This window comes from Acanthopagrus latus, chromosome 9, assembly GCF_904848185.1.
Source record: "Acanthopagrus latus isolate v.2019 chromosome 9, fAcaLat1.1, whole genome shotgun sequence".
In the NCBI taxonomy this organism is placed as follows: Eukaryota; Metazoa; Chordata; class Actinopteri; order Spariformes; family Sparidae; genus Acanthopagrus; species Acanthopagrus latus.
The window spans coordinates 5,706,559-5,722,946 of NC_051047.1; the positions used below are offsets into that span (position 1 = coordinate 5,706,559).

The 16,388-nt window shown below is 41.5% G+C and overlaps 2 protein-coding genes across 4 annotated transcripts in view; both read left to right on the plus strand.

Moving 5' to 3' along the window:
* Positions 1-75: 75 nt before the first annotated feature.
* LOC119025465 lies at positions 76-10,541 on the plus strand. Of its 3 annotated transcripts, none has more exons than XM_037109035.1 (2): positions 76-1,789; positions 4,207-10,541. In XM_037109035.1, the coding sequence occupies exon 2, from the start codon at positions 4,281-4,283 to the stop codon at positions 5,562-5,564; it is 1,284 nt and encodes a 427-aa protein (XP_036964930.1). In that variant the 5' UTR covers positions 76-1,789; positions 4,207-4,280; the 3' UTR covers positions 5,565-10,541. The 3 variants fall into 3 exon arrangements, with proteins under 3 accessions (XP_036964930.1, XP_036964929.1, XP_036964931.1); XM_037109034.1 differs by having other exon boundaries at positions 76-1,021; XM_037109036.1 differs by having other exon boundaries at positions 76-534.
* A 456-nt stretch (positions 10,542-10,997) lies between these two features.
* The window catches only part of lats2 (large tumor suppressor kinase 2), a 32,338-nt gene continuing 26,947 nt past the window's right edge, over positions 10,998-16,388 (plus strand). The window contains exon 1 of the mRNA XM_037109754.1: positions 10,998-11,238. The gene's annotated coding sequence lies outside the window, so the exon portion shown is untranslated. The remainder of the gene's footprint in view (positions 11,239-16,388) is intronic.

The following is a 16,388-nucleotide window of genomic DNA, read 5'->3' on the forward strand; positions in this document are numbered from 1 at the left end:
TAACAATACAAACTCAGACATTTTGAATCCTCAGTAACTTAATAAACAAGCTGTTCTCAGAGGAAAATAAGGTCCCAGAGCACTGTTTGAAGCTAGAAAGTTGGCAGGGTCTGCCACGTAAAATAAAACAGTATGAAAATGTATCATCCTTTAAGGTCACATTGTTTATTCAGTTTAGTGTGTTTAGGCATAAAAATCTAGGCAATGGAGATCTTTTTCATCTGCTTAAAATGTATTTCACCTTAAATAAAGTAATTATACAGCTGCAAAATTGATAAAAATCTAACATTAAAAAAACTTACATTCCTCCTTGCATTGCATTCAAAGTTGTGTTGGTGCTTTAGTTAATGAGCAGAATCACTGCTGTGTGCTGTGACTGAAAGCCAGATATCTGTAAAGTCGTTAGCTCCACTCGGGTCCAGCGCTGTCATCATCAGGTAACCAGGGTAACGTCAGCGAGTTGTAGCATCCAGCTAATCATCTACGTTATGCTAGCCGAACCGCTGTGCTAATATTTCCTGCCCCCGTGACCTCGTAAGTCCTCAGACTCCTGAAACCAAACATGCTTCACATTAGAGGTGTTTTCACGGTATCTGCGTTGGTTAACTTTTATTCCACACCGTGTGATCTGATGCAGCACCGCGTGAGTGAAGATCGCATATCAGTGACGTCGCCCTAATGTTATCCAGTTAGATCGCTGGATGCAAACGACCGTTGATGACGCTACAGCAGGTTTTTTTTTTTCGTTTTTTTTTCTCCCACCCACTGGTCGTCCACCATTTTGGGAGTCAAAACAGCCAACAAATAGCAGCGCACACCTCCACGCTTCTCCGTAGCCTTACTATGGTTCACACATGTGTGGTGGCAGGCTGTAGGAACAGAAGGACACCGGGCACCACCTTATCTTTCTACCGTTTCCCCCGGGACCCCGACAGGAAGCAGCGCTGGATAGCTGCTGTGAATCGAGAGGGCTGGGTGCCGAACGACGGCAGTCGGCTGTGTAGTACTCACTTCATCTCAGGTACCGTGTGAGTGCAGAGCAGGGCTGGAACAAGAAGTATCTCACGGTTTGTTGTGATCCGGGTCAGACCAATGTTGCTGGAACTTCACATAGAGATATTTCATTAGAGATTCGACATGCGCTTTATTCGGTTTTGATATGGGTACATTAGTAGTAAATATGTAATTTAGAGGGTACAGTGGCGTCACTGTGGCGTAATTACAATGGGTGGTACATTTCATATGTGAATGTTTTCGTAACTATCAAGTTGTGCTCATTATCGATTCCAGTTATTATTATTTTATTAGTCAGTAATTAACTCTAAAGTTATCAGAACCGAAGTGACGTCATGAACTTAGCCAAGCTTACGTTGGCGACCAACGAAAAACCTCAAAGCGGTTACTTCAAGTAAGAAAACCAAAATGTACTTGCAGCTGTGAGCTCTAAAGTATAACGATTAATTGATAATCGAACTTGATGCAAAAGGTATTTGTATTTCATTAGTGCAAATATCCGTGACTGTGTCAGTTCTGCTTTCAGTTTATTCGGGCAGAGGACGTTAAAAAGCTGTGTGGTTAAAGGTGGATGATTGCGTCACACTCCAGACAAATAGGGGGCAGCAAATCAGCGGTCTAGCAGCTGACTGTATTTTCTCTAAGCATCCGTGACTGTAGCTGCCAATCGCTAGTTAGCTCAGTTTGCCATGCAGTTAGCCGACTAGAGGAGGAGGGGGCCGCCTGGAGGTGTCATGGCACTATAACTGGAGCTGGACAAGCAGGCAGCAGAATGGTTTGAACTGAAACTCTTACACATTGCACTTTTTTTTAAATACTTTAAAGGATTCATAGCCCAAACATATTGAAAATGTGTTCTTGTTATGATCATACCTCTTTATGTCACAGTTTACCATGTCTGGTGTATGCCAGCTTTTAGAATCACAGTTTTATTTGCTGCTGTGGCTGTATTATTGTTGTGTTCTGATTCATAACATGAAGATATTTCGATCAGGGGTAGACCGATTGCTGGCCCTGGATGATTATCAGGGCCGATATTCAGCATTTTCTGATTCTCTGTATCTGTGATTTATTATTATTATTATTATTATTATTATTATTATTATTGTTGTTGTTGTTATTATTACTATTATTTGGCAGATTGGCAATAAAAATGTACAAATTTAAAAATCTGTTACTTTGGTTCTGATGCAGCATTCTCTCGCACAATGTCCACAACACTATCAGATTGGTAACACATCACAATGAATAGCCTATAAACACTGAGTAATCCGAATCTGCTAGTAACTAGTAACTAAATGTATGAAACTGGAGCGGAAGAAGAAACATAAAGCAGCAGAAAAAGCGATTAGCCAAACGTTGTCATTGTATTTTTCAATAATGCATTATATCGATTTTTAAGCCGTTAACCAATAATTACCTGCCTCTCCAGATATGTTTACCAATGTTTTCACACTTTTGTATTTAAAAAAAAAAAGTTAACCAACTCTAGTTTATTTACACCAAAAGGTACAAAAGATTAAGAAGTAATGAGAAAATATGGATGATTTAATATCCAGATAAGATGTACTATACCTTTACTGATTTGAAATTCTGTTTGACACAGCAGCACAAGGGAATAAACAGTGTGCCAACAACAAGAGGGAGCAGCAGCGTGTGGTAGGAATCGACTAAGAGAAGAACAAAAATCTACTCAATTAGATGAGATGAGATGAAATAGAATAGAAATACAATATACACCAACCCAGAGGATCTTTGGTAAATTGCAATTGTGTTGTCTTCCTCTGAAACTGTAAAAAATCGACCACGCCAGCAACACCATGTTCATCTCTCGTCTCTTACCACTGACTGTACTATGCTTGTCAAGTCAATGAACGCAATTTGGCTTCATGTTATTGGTTCTCTTTATCAACAATAATTTCACTGATAACCACATACAGCCAAGAATATACATTTCCCAATATCGGGCAGATACTTTATCTGGCCCTATGTATCCTGCATCCCTGAATTTGTCTTGATTCAAAGTAGGGATGCACCGATCCAACTTTCTCAGTCCCAATACCGATGCCTGGGCTTTGTGTATCTGTTGATGCCAGATACCGATCCGATACCGTTGTTGAATTAATAATAAACTGTATACCTTCCACCATGTGGAAGAGACTAAAGGCACAAACTAAGACAAAATAATCAAAGGGTTACCAAACATTGTAAACATGTAAATAAAATGTGAATTCTTATTTATTTGTGCATTCAAATAAAAAACACAATGTAATCAAACTACCTAAAATAAATGAAATGTAGCCGCAGAAACAAAACAGTGTATTGATTGAACATACAATAGTAATCACACAGTAATCAAACATTGTAAACAGGTAATAATTATATTAAGTGCAAAGTCCCGTAAACAGGAATTCAAATTAAAACATAGCAGCTGAACCTGAGAATAAACTAATAAAAAGTTGGTCAAACAACAACTTTTGCTCTTCCCGCATGCAGCACACATGCTGCTGATGAATGATGTGCTGTGACGGAGGAGAAAAAAAAAACCTGAATCGTCCCGTGGATCTGTTAATTTTTCCAACTCCCGATCCAGCTATTTTGTCAATATCGGGGCCGATATCCGATCTTGATATCGGATTGGTGCACCCCTAATTCAGAGTGAAGAGGAAGCTGTGCAGGAGTTTTTGTGTAACTGAGAACAAGAAGTTGTGTGAGAGTTAATCTAATGACTCTGTCCTGTTACGATTAGTTCTGTGTCACACTACTGCCTGTTTCATCAGTATGCTGTTAGGGTTAGGATTAGTGAGATTGCGTAAGATTGCGTTGCTGCAAGATCATACTTGTGTATAGTAACTTATCAAACAGGGGGCTTTAATTTTCCATCAGAACAGGCTATAATTTGTCACACCCACAAGAACCCTCATTATACAGATCCTTATCCTAAAACCAGCTCCTAAAAGTCTGTTGCTATTTTAGCTGCTATCAGACTGCTCACTTTGCTCTTTTTGGGTGGGACAATGTACCAGCTTACACAGGGGAAAAAACATGGCTGCTTGCCCACATCAGTTTGTCCTGAACTTCTACTGACTGGAGTAGACTGGGGTAGTGCCATAAACAGACAAGTCATTTGTTATTTTTTTCAGATTTTAATATCTCCTCCCCATTTATTGCTTTATTTTCTGCTTTATGCAGGTAAACAGGTGAAGAATCCACGTTCGCCAGATTATGTTCCTTCTGTGTTCACGACAGCTCCCTTGTCCCCAGAGATGAAAGAGCCAGGTGCCTTGGAGGTCCTGGACAAGCAGGAAGCACGTGTGGAGGCAGCCAACGCCTTGTTGTTCCTGCAGGGCCAGGGTCGGTCTGTGGTGGGGGAGCAGGGCCAAGAAGAGCATCCAGTGGAGAAGGAGCAGGAAGCCATAGTGGAGGAAAGCGCATCTTCTTCCCTCAGCACTGATGAAGATGATGACGAGGATGATGAATCTATGAGTGACTGCAAGAAGGGAAGGTTCGCTCAGACGTCTGATGCACCTGTTAACTTTGACGACATCCTGAAAGCCCTGAAGAAGGAGAACCAGGCCCTCAGGGAGTCTGTGGAGAAAATGTCTCTTTCTGAGAGCTCCTTGAGGAACGATGCAGAGAAAGTAAAATTTTACACCGGTTTACCCAACTACTTCGTCCTGGAGACAGTCATGTGGCTGCTGGCACCTCACATGGACTCGATGAAAAACGTTAAGCTCTCCAAGTTCCAGCAGTTGCTGCTGACACTGATGCGACTCCGTCTGGACCTCCGCAACCAAGACCTGGCCTACCGCTTTGGTGTGAAAGTCGGCACAGTAACCAGGACAGTGCACCAGATGGTGAGTATCATGTCTGCCAATCTGGTGCCGACGGCCGTCTTCTGGCCCTCTCGAGCCGAGCTCCGGAAAAACCTGCCAGCAGCTCTGCGCGCCTCCCACCCCGACTGCGCTGTCATCATAGACTGTTTCACTGTGCCCTTTGAGGAGCCGGTTTCCCGGGGCAACCAGCAGCAGCAGCAGCAGCATAGGGTGGTGGCAAGCTCACAGGGGGCAGGGATAAGTTATAATGTGTTAAAGTATCTAATTGGTGTGGCTCCACAAGGTGTCGTCACCTTTGTTTCTAGGGGCGTGCTTGGAAACGTCAGTGACAAAAGCCTGGCTGAAGGCTGTGGCCTTCTGTGCAAGCTCCTCCCAGGCGATGTCGTGTTGGCAAGTCGGGATCTTGACATTGCAGATTCTGTGGCTGCTCGAGGAGCCCTGTTTAAAATCGCCGGCCGTTACCAAGGAACAGCGTACGAGGGCTCGGAGGGCTCACCGCCTGCTGATTGTTCCCCTGAGACAGTGAGTGTGCAGAGGCATGTGGACAGGGTGCTCTCCATGGTGAAGCAGAGGTACGCCATGCTCACAGGCCCAGTCGAGAGCCCCTTCACCACGGCCTCTGAGCGCACGTCCAACGTCTCGACCTTTGATAAGATTGTGCAAGTTGCCTGTGCCTTAAACAACCTGTGCATCTCTGCTGCTCCACTAGAGTGACTCATAGACATGCCTAGTTCTCCTTAATGCTGTCAGGCATTTAAGTTCCCTTTACTGCTTTGGACCTAATTCCATGTTCTCCCTGTGTCAACACTACATGGTTACTGTAGAAAAATTGATTTATCCTAATCCACTTCAATTTACACATCCAGTGTATGTGTTTGGCTGTCATCTAGGCCGGTGTTTACTCGGAGATAAGAGCACTTCTCGCAAATCCACAAACCACATTGCTAAGATGTGATGTCATCAAGTTATGCAACTCAGCTGGCAAAGAATGGCAGGCCTGCAACGGATGTTATTTTCTTTAATGTGGGCTTTGAATGACAACTGTGTGATTACAATGTACCTTTAGCCATTTACAAATACTGAGGTATGTAAACTGTTTGGGTGGTTCAGACGACTTTCCCACTAATCCAATCCTGTGCCATGCTGGAGTCTGCAGTTTTGGGGTTTTTTTTAGAGCAGCTGACTTCACTGATTACTCCATAAACATGCTCTTTTGTTGCTTTCCTGCTCACAAATCAAGAACAATACCAAGTCAAATAAAACAGGTGAAAATAAGAACAGCATGCATGGGAGAGCAGCACACAGATAAGAGTTTTTTCTGCCCATTCGCCATGCAGGATAGAAACACATCATGGTTAATGAGGGCTTTGAGGGATTACTGGGTGTAAACCAACCCCCTTTTTTGGGCACTTTAACACGTTTTTGCCTGCCAGCTAGATTTTATAACAATAGAATACAATCACTATGGGATGATTAGCTACCTGTTACCACCCACAGAACAACTTTACTACCATATGGCCGGGGCCTGGTGTTAATTTATCTGCTGTGTTCGCTGACTTCATAGAAACAATTTCCAGGAGTTTTTTCAACAACAGCTTCCTGGTTTACTGCAAGGAACATGAAAAAGAGGGAAGCGTCAATACGTCACTGAATCTCGCTTTGGGGCCAGTCTGGTGACAGCTGTGTTGATGTCAGGCGGAGATCCATGGAGAAACACACTTCAACCCAACATAACTCCATCGTATGACTTCTGATGAAGAAATGTCTTCAGGAAAAGGAAAGAACACACTTCAGAGAGGAGTTTACTACCTGTTGTGTTTTATTTTCTGGGGACATTTCTTCATCAGAAGTCATACGATGTAGATATGTTGTTTTTTAGTGTTTCTCTATGCATCTCCCATAGACTTAAATACAGCTGGCAGCGCAGCCTAACCCCAAAGAAAGATTCAATGGCATAATGACCCTTCCTTCCTTTTAGGTTCCTTGGTTTACTGCTGCTTGGTTGTGGATTGACAGGAAGCCTTGCTGGTATTAATGACTTTACACAAAATAGACATCCCTTCTTGTAGAAACTTGTCTTAAAATGACTGAAATGGGCCAAAAAACAATAAAAACTACTTCACCACAGGTCAGGATTAACTATAATACTGAACTGATCGAATGTCAGGCCAGGTGGATCCACTCAGTTGTTCCCATCTAGGCTGTATAATTAACAATGATGTCAATATTTACCACGCCACACTAGTGTTTCAAGATGTCTGCAGGATAAGTATTCCAGTTCAGTGTTTTGCCAATATGCCTTCCTATTTCATACAAAGTTTTAGATTAGGGGTGGGTGAAAAACATCTATTCAAGTTCTATCTATCTTCACTGAAGCATAATATTATATGAATATAATATGAAGATATCCATCAAATGAGTACAGCATCTAGTTGGCTACTGTTGTCATTTTCATGCAGCGAGGGCATGCTAGTGTATGTCAAGTTTGGAAACAGAAGTTGGGGCATATTAAATCACAATCCCTCCCGTCCATCTGAAAAGTGTATGTGGACACCTTCAGGACTGATGTATGCTAAAAAGTGACAGATTGCCCACTCCTGCTCGAGATCTCAAAAAGACGTTCTGTTGTCCTCCCTGTTTCCAGGTTCCAGTTCCGTAAATCTGTTTTTGTCTATTCTCACACAGCAGGGAGCAGGACAAACTCATAATGTGTTCTCAAAGAAAAACTTGATAGTCAGGCATTTGTGTGCTCAAATCAAGCCCCATTCTCTTCTACATGCTTCTGCAATTCTCTACAGTCACACTGAATCAAAGTATCATTACAGGTGATTGAAAGAGGTGTGTTATAAAAGCAGAGCTTTCCCAAAGGCCACCAGTGATTTTTTTTCCCCCCTACAAAGACACTGAAGTGTTGTTGATGAGGTTTAATGAACACTCGTGTCCACTTTAGCATCCAGAGAATGTACATTTACTTTGTGACTGTGTAATTCTCGTTGACTCTGTTCAGTACGTTCACTTCTAAATGACTTTAGCTGTTTTGGACCATGAGTACATACCACAGAGATGTTTCTGTTAGAGTACAGGGCTGGAGGCTATTTTAATGAAGCATTACCCAGCCACTTAAATGCATTTTTGATGTTTTTAACAGATTGCCAAATTTAGCTAAGATATGGGCTTACATATAGTCACATAAACTGAGGAATCTCTGTTGATCTGCATTGTATCTTGAGAAAACATCTGATGATGATTGAAGAGTTATGTGCGTAAAACAAGACCCTGCTTATTGAAACAAGTCTTTTGCTGTCCTGCATTGCTGGTGCCTTAGTTTGTAAAGCTGGTACTGCTGTTACAAATCAGCCTGTGTTTTCTACAAATATTTATTTTTACATCGTACAATATCCTTTAGACCCTTCCTGGTTGGTTAGTAAGCTTAACGTGCAAAAATAGTCGGCACTCAAATGTTAAATCAAAGCATCTCTTATCATAATTGATTTGTGTGTACAGTAGATGTTCCCATCAATTGTTGTTTATATTAATCACCCATGTATCATTTAGTGTGGATAAATTCCAAATGATGTGATTAAGTAATGATGTGTGGATTGTTAGTCTCTCTTAGGGGGGGTTAAACATTTCAACAGTGGTTTGTGCTTTTGGCTCAGGGTCCAGAATTAATTTAGAACGGTCTTTCACATGATGGGAATCTTGTTACAACAGAGACTGGACAGGCTCAGTTCTGGTACCACATGTTGCTTCACAAGCTGTGTGAAGTTCAGATAGGTCTGCTACGACAGCCTGAAGTGATGTGCCTTCTGTTCTCAGGCCGCTGGATGTTCCCCTCCAGGGAAGGCTGTGTGTCTTTCCTGACCATTTATGTTTTGTCATGAGCTCATAATGTATGCTCTTGGGTTTCCTACCACTGCTCACAAAATCAGCCAATGAGGATATTTCTCTTCTGATGTAAAATGTAATCCCCAAAACTACATAGTGCACCTTTAAAGGGCAACTCCACCAATTTCCCACATTAAAGCATGATGACAGGTTTGGGAGAGTACCACTGTGTGTGAGTTAGTGAAAGCTGCACGTAATCTGATTAATTGTCTCCAGTGAAGTCACTCTGCGGCTAAGTTGCATTGTGGGTAATGTAGTTGCCAGCTTTTAAAAAGCAGTCCACTGGTCTAAAATTGCACTCCTATTATGGATGGTTTAAAAACACCATCAAGTGATACAGCAGGAACAAAGATATGCCTTTTTATTCCACACATTCAAAAGGGGGGCTCTTACAATATACACAATGTAACTTAGCCACTGAGTGACATCACTGGAAGAAATGTATCAGATTACATGCAGCTTCCTTTGGAGCCACAAAGAGCTTTGTGCTACCTTTTTCACATGGGTGTAGTACTCCCTCAGCCCTGTAAACACACTTTAATGTGCAAAATGTGTGGAGTTACCCTTTACAGGACCTCTTTCAATTTGTCCTATTGCTGCTTCTGAGAGCATAAAAGGCAAAGTTAATGTATACTAGAGGATTGTTACCAGATGAGACCTGCCAAATATTAGTGTTAGGAAACCTTTGTGAGATGAACGGTGATTGAATCTCTGTCACGATCTAACAGAAATGACATGATGTTTCTTTCTTTTCTTTTTTTTTCATAAGAGAGTTATTGATGGTGATGATCCTTCCAGAAAGCTGTCAATGATGGATGTTACATTTTCATTTAATTCAACTCTAAAGTAAACACAGAGCTTCTATGCTGAGGTGAACACAGCAAGTTAAGACAAACTGGTCAATGTCCATGTTCTGTGTGTTTTTTCTCTGTCTTTCTTGCACCTCACACTACACCCGTCTTGCCATGCTGTTTGCCTTTATTGATATGGGTGCATGTGCTTCCATGATAGATGTGTAACCTCTAAGGGTTTCATTTCTTCCTCTGTTTTTCCCATGATTGCCTCTGTGACTAAAAATTAAAGTTTGGGAAATGCAACAACTTTCTGATTCTTTCTCAATACTGTGTGAATTTTGTGTGTGTGTTTTTTTTTTTAACATACTTATGTGGGTGTTTATATGTATTTAGACAGACCCTGTGGAACTTCTGTGTTCTATGTTTGCAGAGCCTTCACAAAGAAATCCACAGGCCAATGTCGTTAAACAACTTCAATAAATCGTTTACAGGCTTGTATAGACAACCGAGAGATGAGAATGGTCTCATTTTTGATATCACCTTAAGATATTATGAATAAAGATACATGTAAAGTGCTACACATTCTTACATAGAGCCCATTAAGTTTCACTGTACATGTGCTCTGTCCCCAGTTGTATCCATGTGATGACAAATTGTAAAGAACAGGTCAATATTTGCATTCACACTGATTTGTGGTCTTTGGCTCATTGGTTGAGTTTCCTTCCAAGGCCAGAGAGGAGTGACTGAATGTACTGATATTTTCTGATGTATCAAGGAGAGAAATGCATTGGAGGAAGCCCCTCCTAGAATATGTGCGGTCAGAGAGGAGGAAATATGAAGACGTCTCACTCTGTTTTCTTTTTTAAAGTCACTGTAAAGAGTTTGAGAATGTAAGCCGTTGGTGCCCTCAGCGGCCTTGTGCAACTTGTGCCAATTTAAAAGATGATGTGTATTCACATAAAAACATTACTTGCAATGTCTGTAAACTATGGGATCCTTGTGTTGTTGATTTTTTTTTTTTGTTGTTTGTTTTTTTTTAAATCAGGATCTGTCCTTTGGGTTGTCTGAGGTATAAAAATGACTTTAAGAGTTGAAAAATGATGATAAAACTTCATCAAAACAAATGAATTGAATTCAAACTTGTCATTCCAGTAAAATTTGTCAATCATTTAAAAAATGTCAGCATAGTGTTGGTTATTAACATAAAGAGCACAGAATAAAATGCACACGCTCATGTTAGCTAGCAAATAAGTAGGCTAAGCACACAGTTACGGTCGCATTTCTCTCCATCAAATCTTGATGAAACTGCACTTTACTGATCCCCATATCACATTTAATGAAACATGTCTGCTCAGTTAATTGGCTGAACCCAATCAACAGTTGTTTCTGACTTCAACAGAGCCATCGAGTGGATCATCGTTTCAGTAGACGATCTTTGGCTCCCTGCTGACGTGCGTCGGTCCGTCACGTGACCCGTGGAATGTTAACAATGCAGCGAGTGTCCAACTTTGTGCTGCATTTCTGATCCTGCTGGAGTCTGGGGAGAAAATGGAGGCTCATTTCATCATATTTCCCCACTTCGTCTGTCTTCACTGAGCTCTTCAGCTCCGTCGACGCGCTCCGTAACCGAGAAAGGAACTTTAAAAGTTGTCGTTTGACGGGATTTACTCTCCAATCTGAGTTATTCTTGCTGCTTCTATCACATGGTAAGTTGAGACTCACTTTTTTTGGGGAGGGGAGTGGTGCTGTAATTTATTTCCACGACTTGTTGCTGAGGAAAAAGTTCCGTCACGGGAGTGTTAAAGTGAGGGGTATGGAGAAGGGAATGTTCCTTTCCTCTCACTTTGAGCCTCTTTGGGTCTAACAGGGGAACCTCAGTTCTCCCTGCAGAGGAATGTGGAGCTCCTCGCAGCCCCCAGCCCAGCCCGGGTACACTTGTGAAGGCCACAGGACGTTAAAACACGGCTGGCTCTCTGAACGGTTTCATGTCCATGGCCCCCAGGCAGAGGCTGTAAACTACACAGACACCATTTTGTAACGGTTTTAAAGCTTTGGCACAGATGTGGAGGGTCAACAGAACAGTCTGTTTTATACAGTACTCAGTGGTGGTGTGCTAGGGTTAGGGCTAGTTATGCTGAAATTGCAAAGTTTTTGCTTCAGACCCCAACTGAAGGACCTCTGTCTCCATGTTGGGGGCCACTGAGCTGTAGCAAATGGGACCCAGGAGCTCTCCAGCTGTACGCAGATTTAATTTATCACAACACCCTGTGCTCATTTTAATGTTTTAGTAGAGCAACACTTTGTGCATAGCTCTGTAATAAACATACAATTGTGACGTAGTTAAAAGCAAGCTGCAAACAGACATAAATATCTCCAAACAAACCCTGGATAGTTTTTGAAGGGGATGAATAGGGCTAAAAGTGCAGAGGTTCCCAGGATGCAAGTATGCAGATCATTTTTTTAAATGAGCTATTTTCACTCTGTCCAAGGCTGAAAGTCTGCATGGTTAGGCACTGATGTAAACATGTGTTTCATTCAGGTGTGCTACTGCTCTGCTCTAACACAACTTCTCTCTCTCTCTGGTTGACACACTCTTACTACATTTACTACAAGCTGAACTTGGTCAGTTCAATCATCAGTTCAGGTGTTCGGCTTGTTAAGAATCAGCCTGGCAGCAGGGAGATGGTGCCTACAGAAAATCCTGGTCAGTCCCAAGTTGTGAAATCTTAACACAGTTTAACGGAGACACTTAACGTTCCTGACAGTGTGTTTCCTAATGTGAGAGGACACACTTTTCAAACAATTAGGCCTCATGTTGTGGTTGTGCAACGGTAGGTTGTCAGGTATGAGGCCACAGCTGGATTTCATTCTGTCACAGGCAGCGCTAAGGCATCTGTCAGGAAAGAACCACAGGGATGACTGTGGTGGGAAATCGCCAGCCAGATGCTGGCAGATGTTGGCTGTGGTCATTTAAGCTGTGCTGTGTGTTTTATTGTACGCCAGCAGGTAAACTAGAAAACTAAACAAACCAAATAGGTGGAGAGATAGCAAAGAAGTGTGGTGATGTTGGGGATGAGACAGACGCTTGTGGATGTAATGCAATGCAAGGGTTGCACAAAGACAATTTTGTTTGTTGACTATTTTCTTGATTTACTGATTAGCTGTTTGGTCAATAATATGTCAGAAAATTGTCAAAAATGTTGATCTGAGTTTCCGAGAGCCAACTATGGCATCCTCAAATGTCTTGTTTTGTTGACCTAAAGATATACAGTTTACAGACCTAGAGGAGGAAGATATCAGAAAATATTCACATTTAAGGAGCTTTAGTTCTTAAAAAAGATACACAAGGGTGCAAACGTTGAAGGTGGATTGACCTTCTTTTCTGTTAAGATAGGCTCAGAATGAAATGTTTCTACAGTTCTTCCTGTTTTTAAATCTACTCACACATTTGGAGAAATCCTAGTCTATACACTCTCTCATACTGACACATGCTCTCTCTCTCAACGGCAGTGAGTTTTCTACAACTTTTAATGTTGTCTCAAAGAATATGTGAGCTGCAGTCCATGCCACTAGCTTTTCCCTCATCTCAGTTGTTTATTTTATCTATACACTACACCAGCTTCACAGTTGCCCTTTAGGAAGCTCATTTCTTTCCCCTCTTGCCGATTATCTCCCGAATGCAGCAGAGATGCTACATGAGATCTATCAAGCAGAGGAGAAGTTATCAGGGCAAGACTGATAACATCTGGCAGCAGCCAGGAAAGGTTAGATATGATCTGTGATTTGTTAATGTTATAGAGCATTCTGTGTTGAATACTGGTCGACCAAGATCTCAGAACACATTTCCTCAGATTTTATCTCCAACATTTTGTCAGAATTGGGGGGAAAAAAAGAGTGACAGTACAATTTTGGAAAAGAGGAGGAAGTCAGAGTTGAGCTGGTGTGTGCTGACTCACCTGCGCAAGACAGTTTGATGGGCTCAGAGATCTGTCCATGAAGACACAACCCAAAACTTGCATCCCTTTTCCCTTTCACTTGAGTGAAGTCAGATTTTTCTTGAAGTCAATATGAAGTCATTTGAGGAACTGCAGGTTACAATTTAGGTTCATTTGGTTTGTTGAAGGTTATTTAACTTATTTCCCTGTTTCATGGAGTTGTTAAAGGGACATTCATATGAAAACCCTCACTACTTTGTGAAAATTGTTAAAACAAGTATGTCTTGACCCACTTGCACACATGTTTTAATTACGTACTAAGTAGAATTTGAACACTTGATGAAGATGGAGTACATTTCTTGGCACGAGGTGTGGATATTTTATGCTGAACGTTTCTGCCCATTTCGGGTGGAATGTGGTCCTGAGTCAGTGGTTAGGTCCAAGTAGAGATAAGGCTTCGGTACGAATTGGTGAAGATTAGGGTTAAGTATTGGAGAATGCTGGGTGTTTTGGGCTGTGTGTCTGAGCAGAGATTTGCAATTTATTTTCACGTTTTAATTCTGGTGAAAAATAGATAAATAAAAAAAGACCTGCCCTAATACCCCCCTAAAGCCAGTTTCCAGACAGAGATGATCCATAGTTCTTCTTTTTTTTTGTGGGGGTTTATTTTGGTCAGCATAGTCTGTCTCATGATTCAACAGTGCGATGAGTTTACTTGTAGTTACTTGTGGAATGGAATGCTCATTGGTCAGACATGGTGCCTAAAGCATCACAGGAATGGAGGCAAGAGATCCCAGTGATGGGGCAACATTCATACAGCTTGGCACACTTGGCCCTGCCCTTACCCCACCACCCACCAATATAAAAAAAAAAAAAAACAACAACAACAAAAACATGTTTTTGTCTATACAAAGTTTTATCTGTCCAAACAGTGAGGGCTGTGTCTTTCTTAGAAATGGCCCAAAGGGATACAGTCTGCCAGAGAGGGGGTGGGTGCGGGTGTAGTTCAACAGATTCTTATGTGTGGATCCTTTGATGTGAATGCCATGATCCCTGTTCTGTTCTGCATCTCCTGGAAAGTAGCTCTGGGCAGTATAATTGAGATTATTATCACACTATTAATAAGAAAGTATTTTTTAAAAATCTAAATACAGAATTTAACAACGTGGTAAGTGAATGCGAAAATCACATGAAACAGTAATTTTTTTCCCACTGCAAATTCCCATTTGAAAGCTTTCCATTAAAGATATCCTCAGTGGTCCTTAACACAAACACACAGAGGTTATGTCTTCACCTGTGTTGGTTGGTCTGGATGGAGGATGGGTTTCAGCTCATAATGGACACCATTCAAATTTGGTGCTGATCCGGTTAAAGGGACAGATCCAGGAATGTTTTCTTTGTTTCTTTGATATTGCAATATAGGGTGGGTTTTTTTTGACATTTTCTCTGGGAATAATGAAGCATGTTTAGGTGGCTGTTATCTATGAGTGAGTACAGTTTGATGCAGATCTGAGATCAAGCGAGCTGAAATCATGGTTGTCGAGGTATGCGCTCTACTGAGTGCCAGTCTTCAGTTGGTCTATGTTATGACCCATGTCAGTTTGGCATGGTGGATAGCACTAAATGCCACAAAATCCATGAGCTTCAGATGTCCTTTGCTAAGAGAAAAGCCTGTCAGAGGTACAAACCAAAACATTTAAATGTTGGAATTATGTAGTTTCTGAATTCATCCAAAATTGACCCAAAAAACCCCCAAAATATTTAAGCTGCTGAATATTCCCCCCCCCGGATGACGGTGTGCTGCTACACTACAGATTTCTGGGGAGAACCCTGAGTTGTCTGATGTCTATCTGTATGCGTATTGTAGTTCGCACCACTTTACGATTCAGTCTACAACAGGACGATACTTAACCTTCTTCCACATTGTGCCACTGGTACAATTAAGATAAACCAGCACTGTACTTCATGTCAGCTAATTCTCGCTGCTGAAGCAAACACAGCCATGGGTTAAAACGATTAAAATATTTTTTTGAAATGAATGACCACAGCTAGTTTTTGTCTGAAGTACATGGGAATGGTGTAAACATGAAATGTTTTCTGAAATAGAATTTAGAAGATTTGGTGGAGGAAACACCTTCAAGTTGTCAGTCATGTTATGTGTCAAGATGATAGTTGCTCACATAATCAGCTACATTTCCTTTACTAATCTACCTGCCAGTCAGACTCTTTGTAATACAACCAGATCAATTAACGGTTGATTCATGCTTTACAAAATGGTTGAATAGCAGTCAAGAATTTCAAAGCACAGCCATGTTGAAACCTGCCAAAAGGCTGATTCTGGCAGTATTTTCATGAAGGTAACAAACCAGATTGGTATCTGAAGCCCAGACATCACCTGCCAGCCAAACTGAAATTTTCTCTTTCTCTTCTTCGGCTGACAAAGATATCTGTGGCATGTGAGCTGCTCATAAACATAAACATGCTAACATTGTGAGCATGTTAGCATTTGGCTCAAAGCATCTCTGTCCCTAAGTATAGCCTCAGAGCCGCTAACGCTGCAGAAGATTCACAGTCTTGCTTTCATCTGTGTTTCTGTCACTGGGGAGTTTTATTGTCTGTGGATGGTCGACATCTTTTCCATCCTGGCAGCGTTAAATTCCTGTGGGATACACTGACTCATCGGTTTTTAATAGTGTGAGTGATGATGGTAAAGATGCTGAATAGTGGCGATCAGCAGTTTTCGCAGATATGTATGTAAGGTGTAACTTGTGCCAGAGTCGGTCAGTGTTTGATACAAATGTTGTGGTTACTATCCTTAATAAAATCGCTCCCTGTCATATCTCCCTCTGTATTGATCGCAGCAAAAACCTTCCTAACGCCTCACATCTCATCCTGTCTCCCCCGATATAAGTGTTTGACAC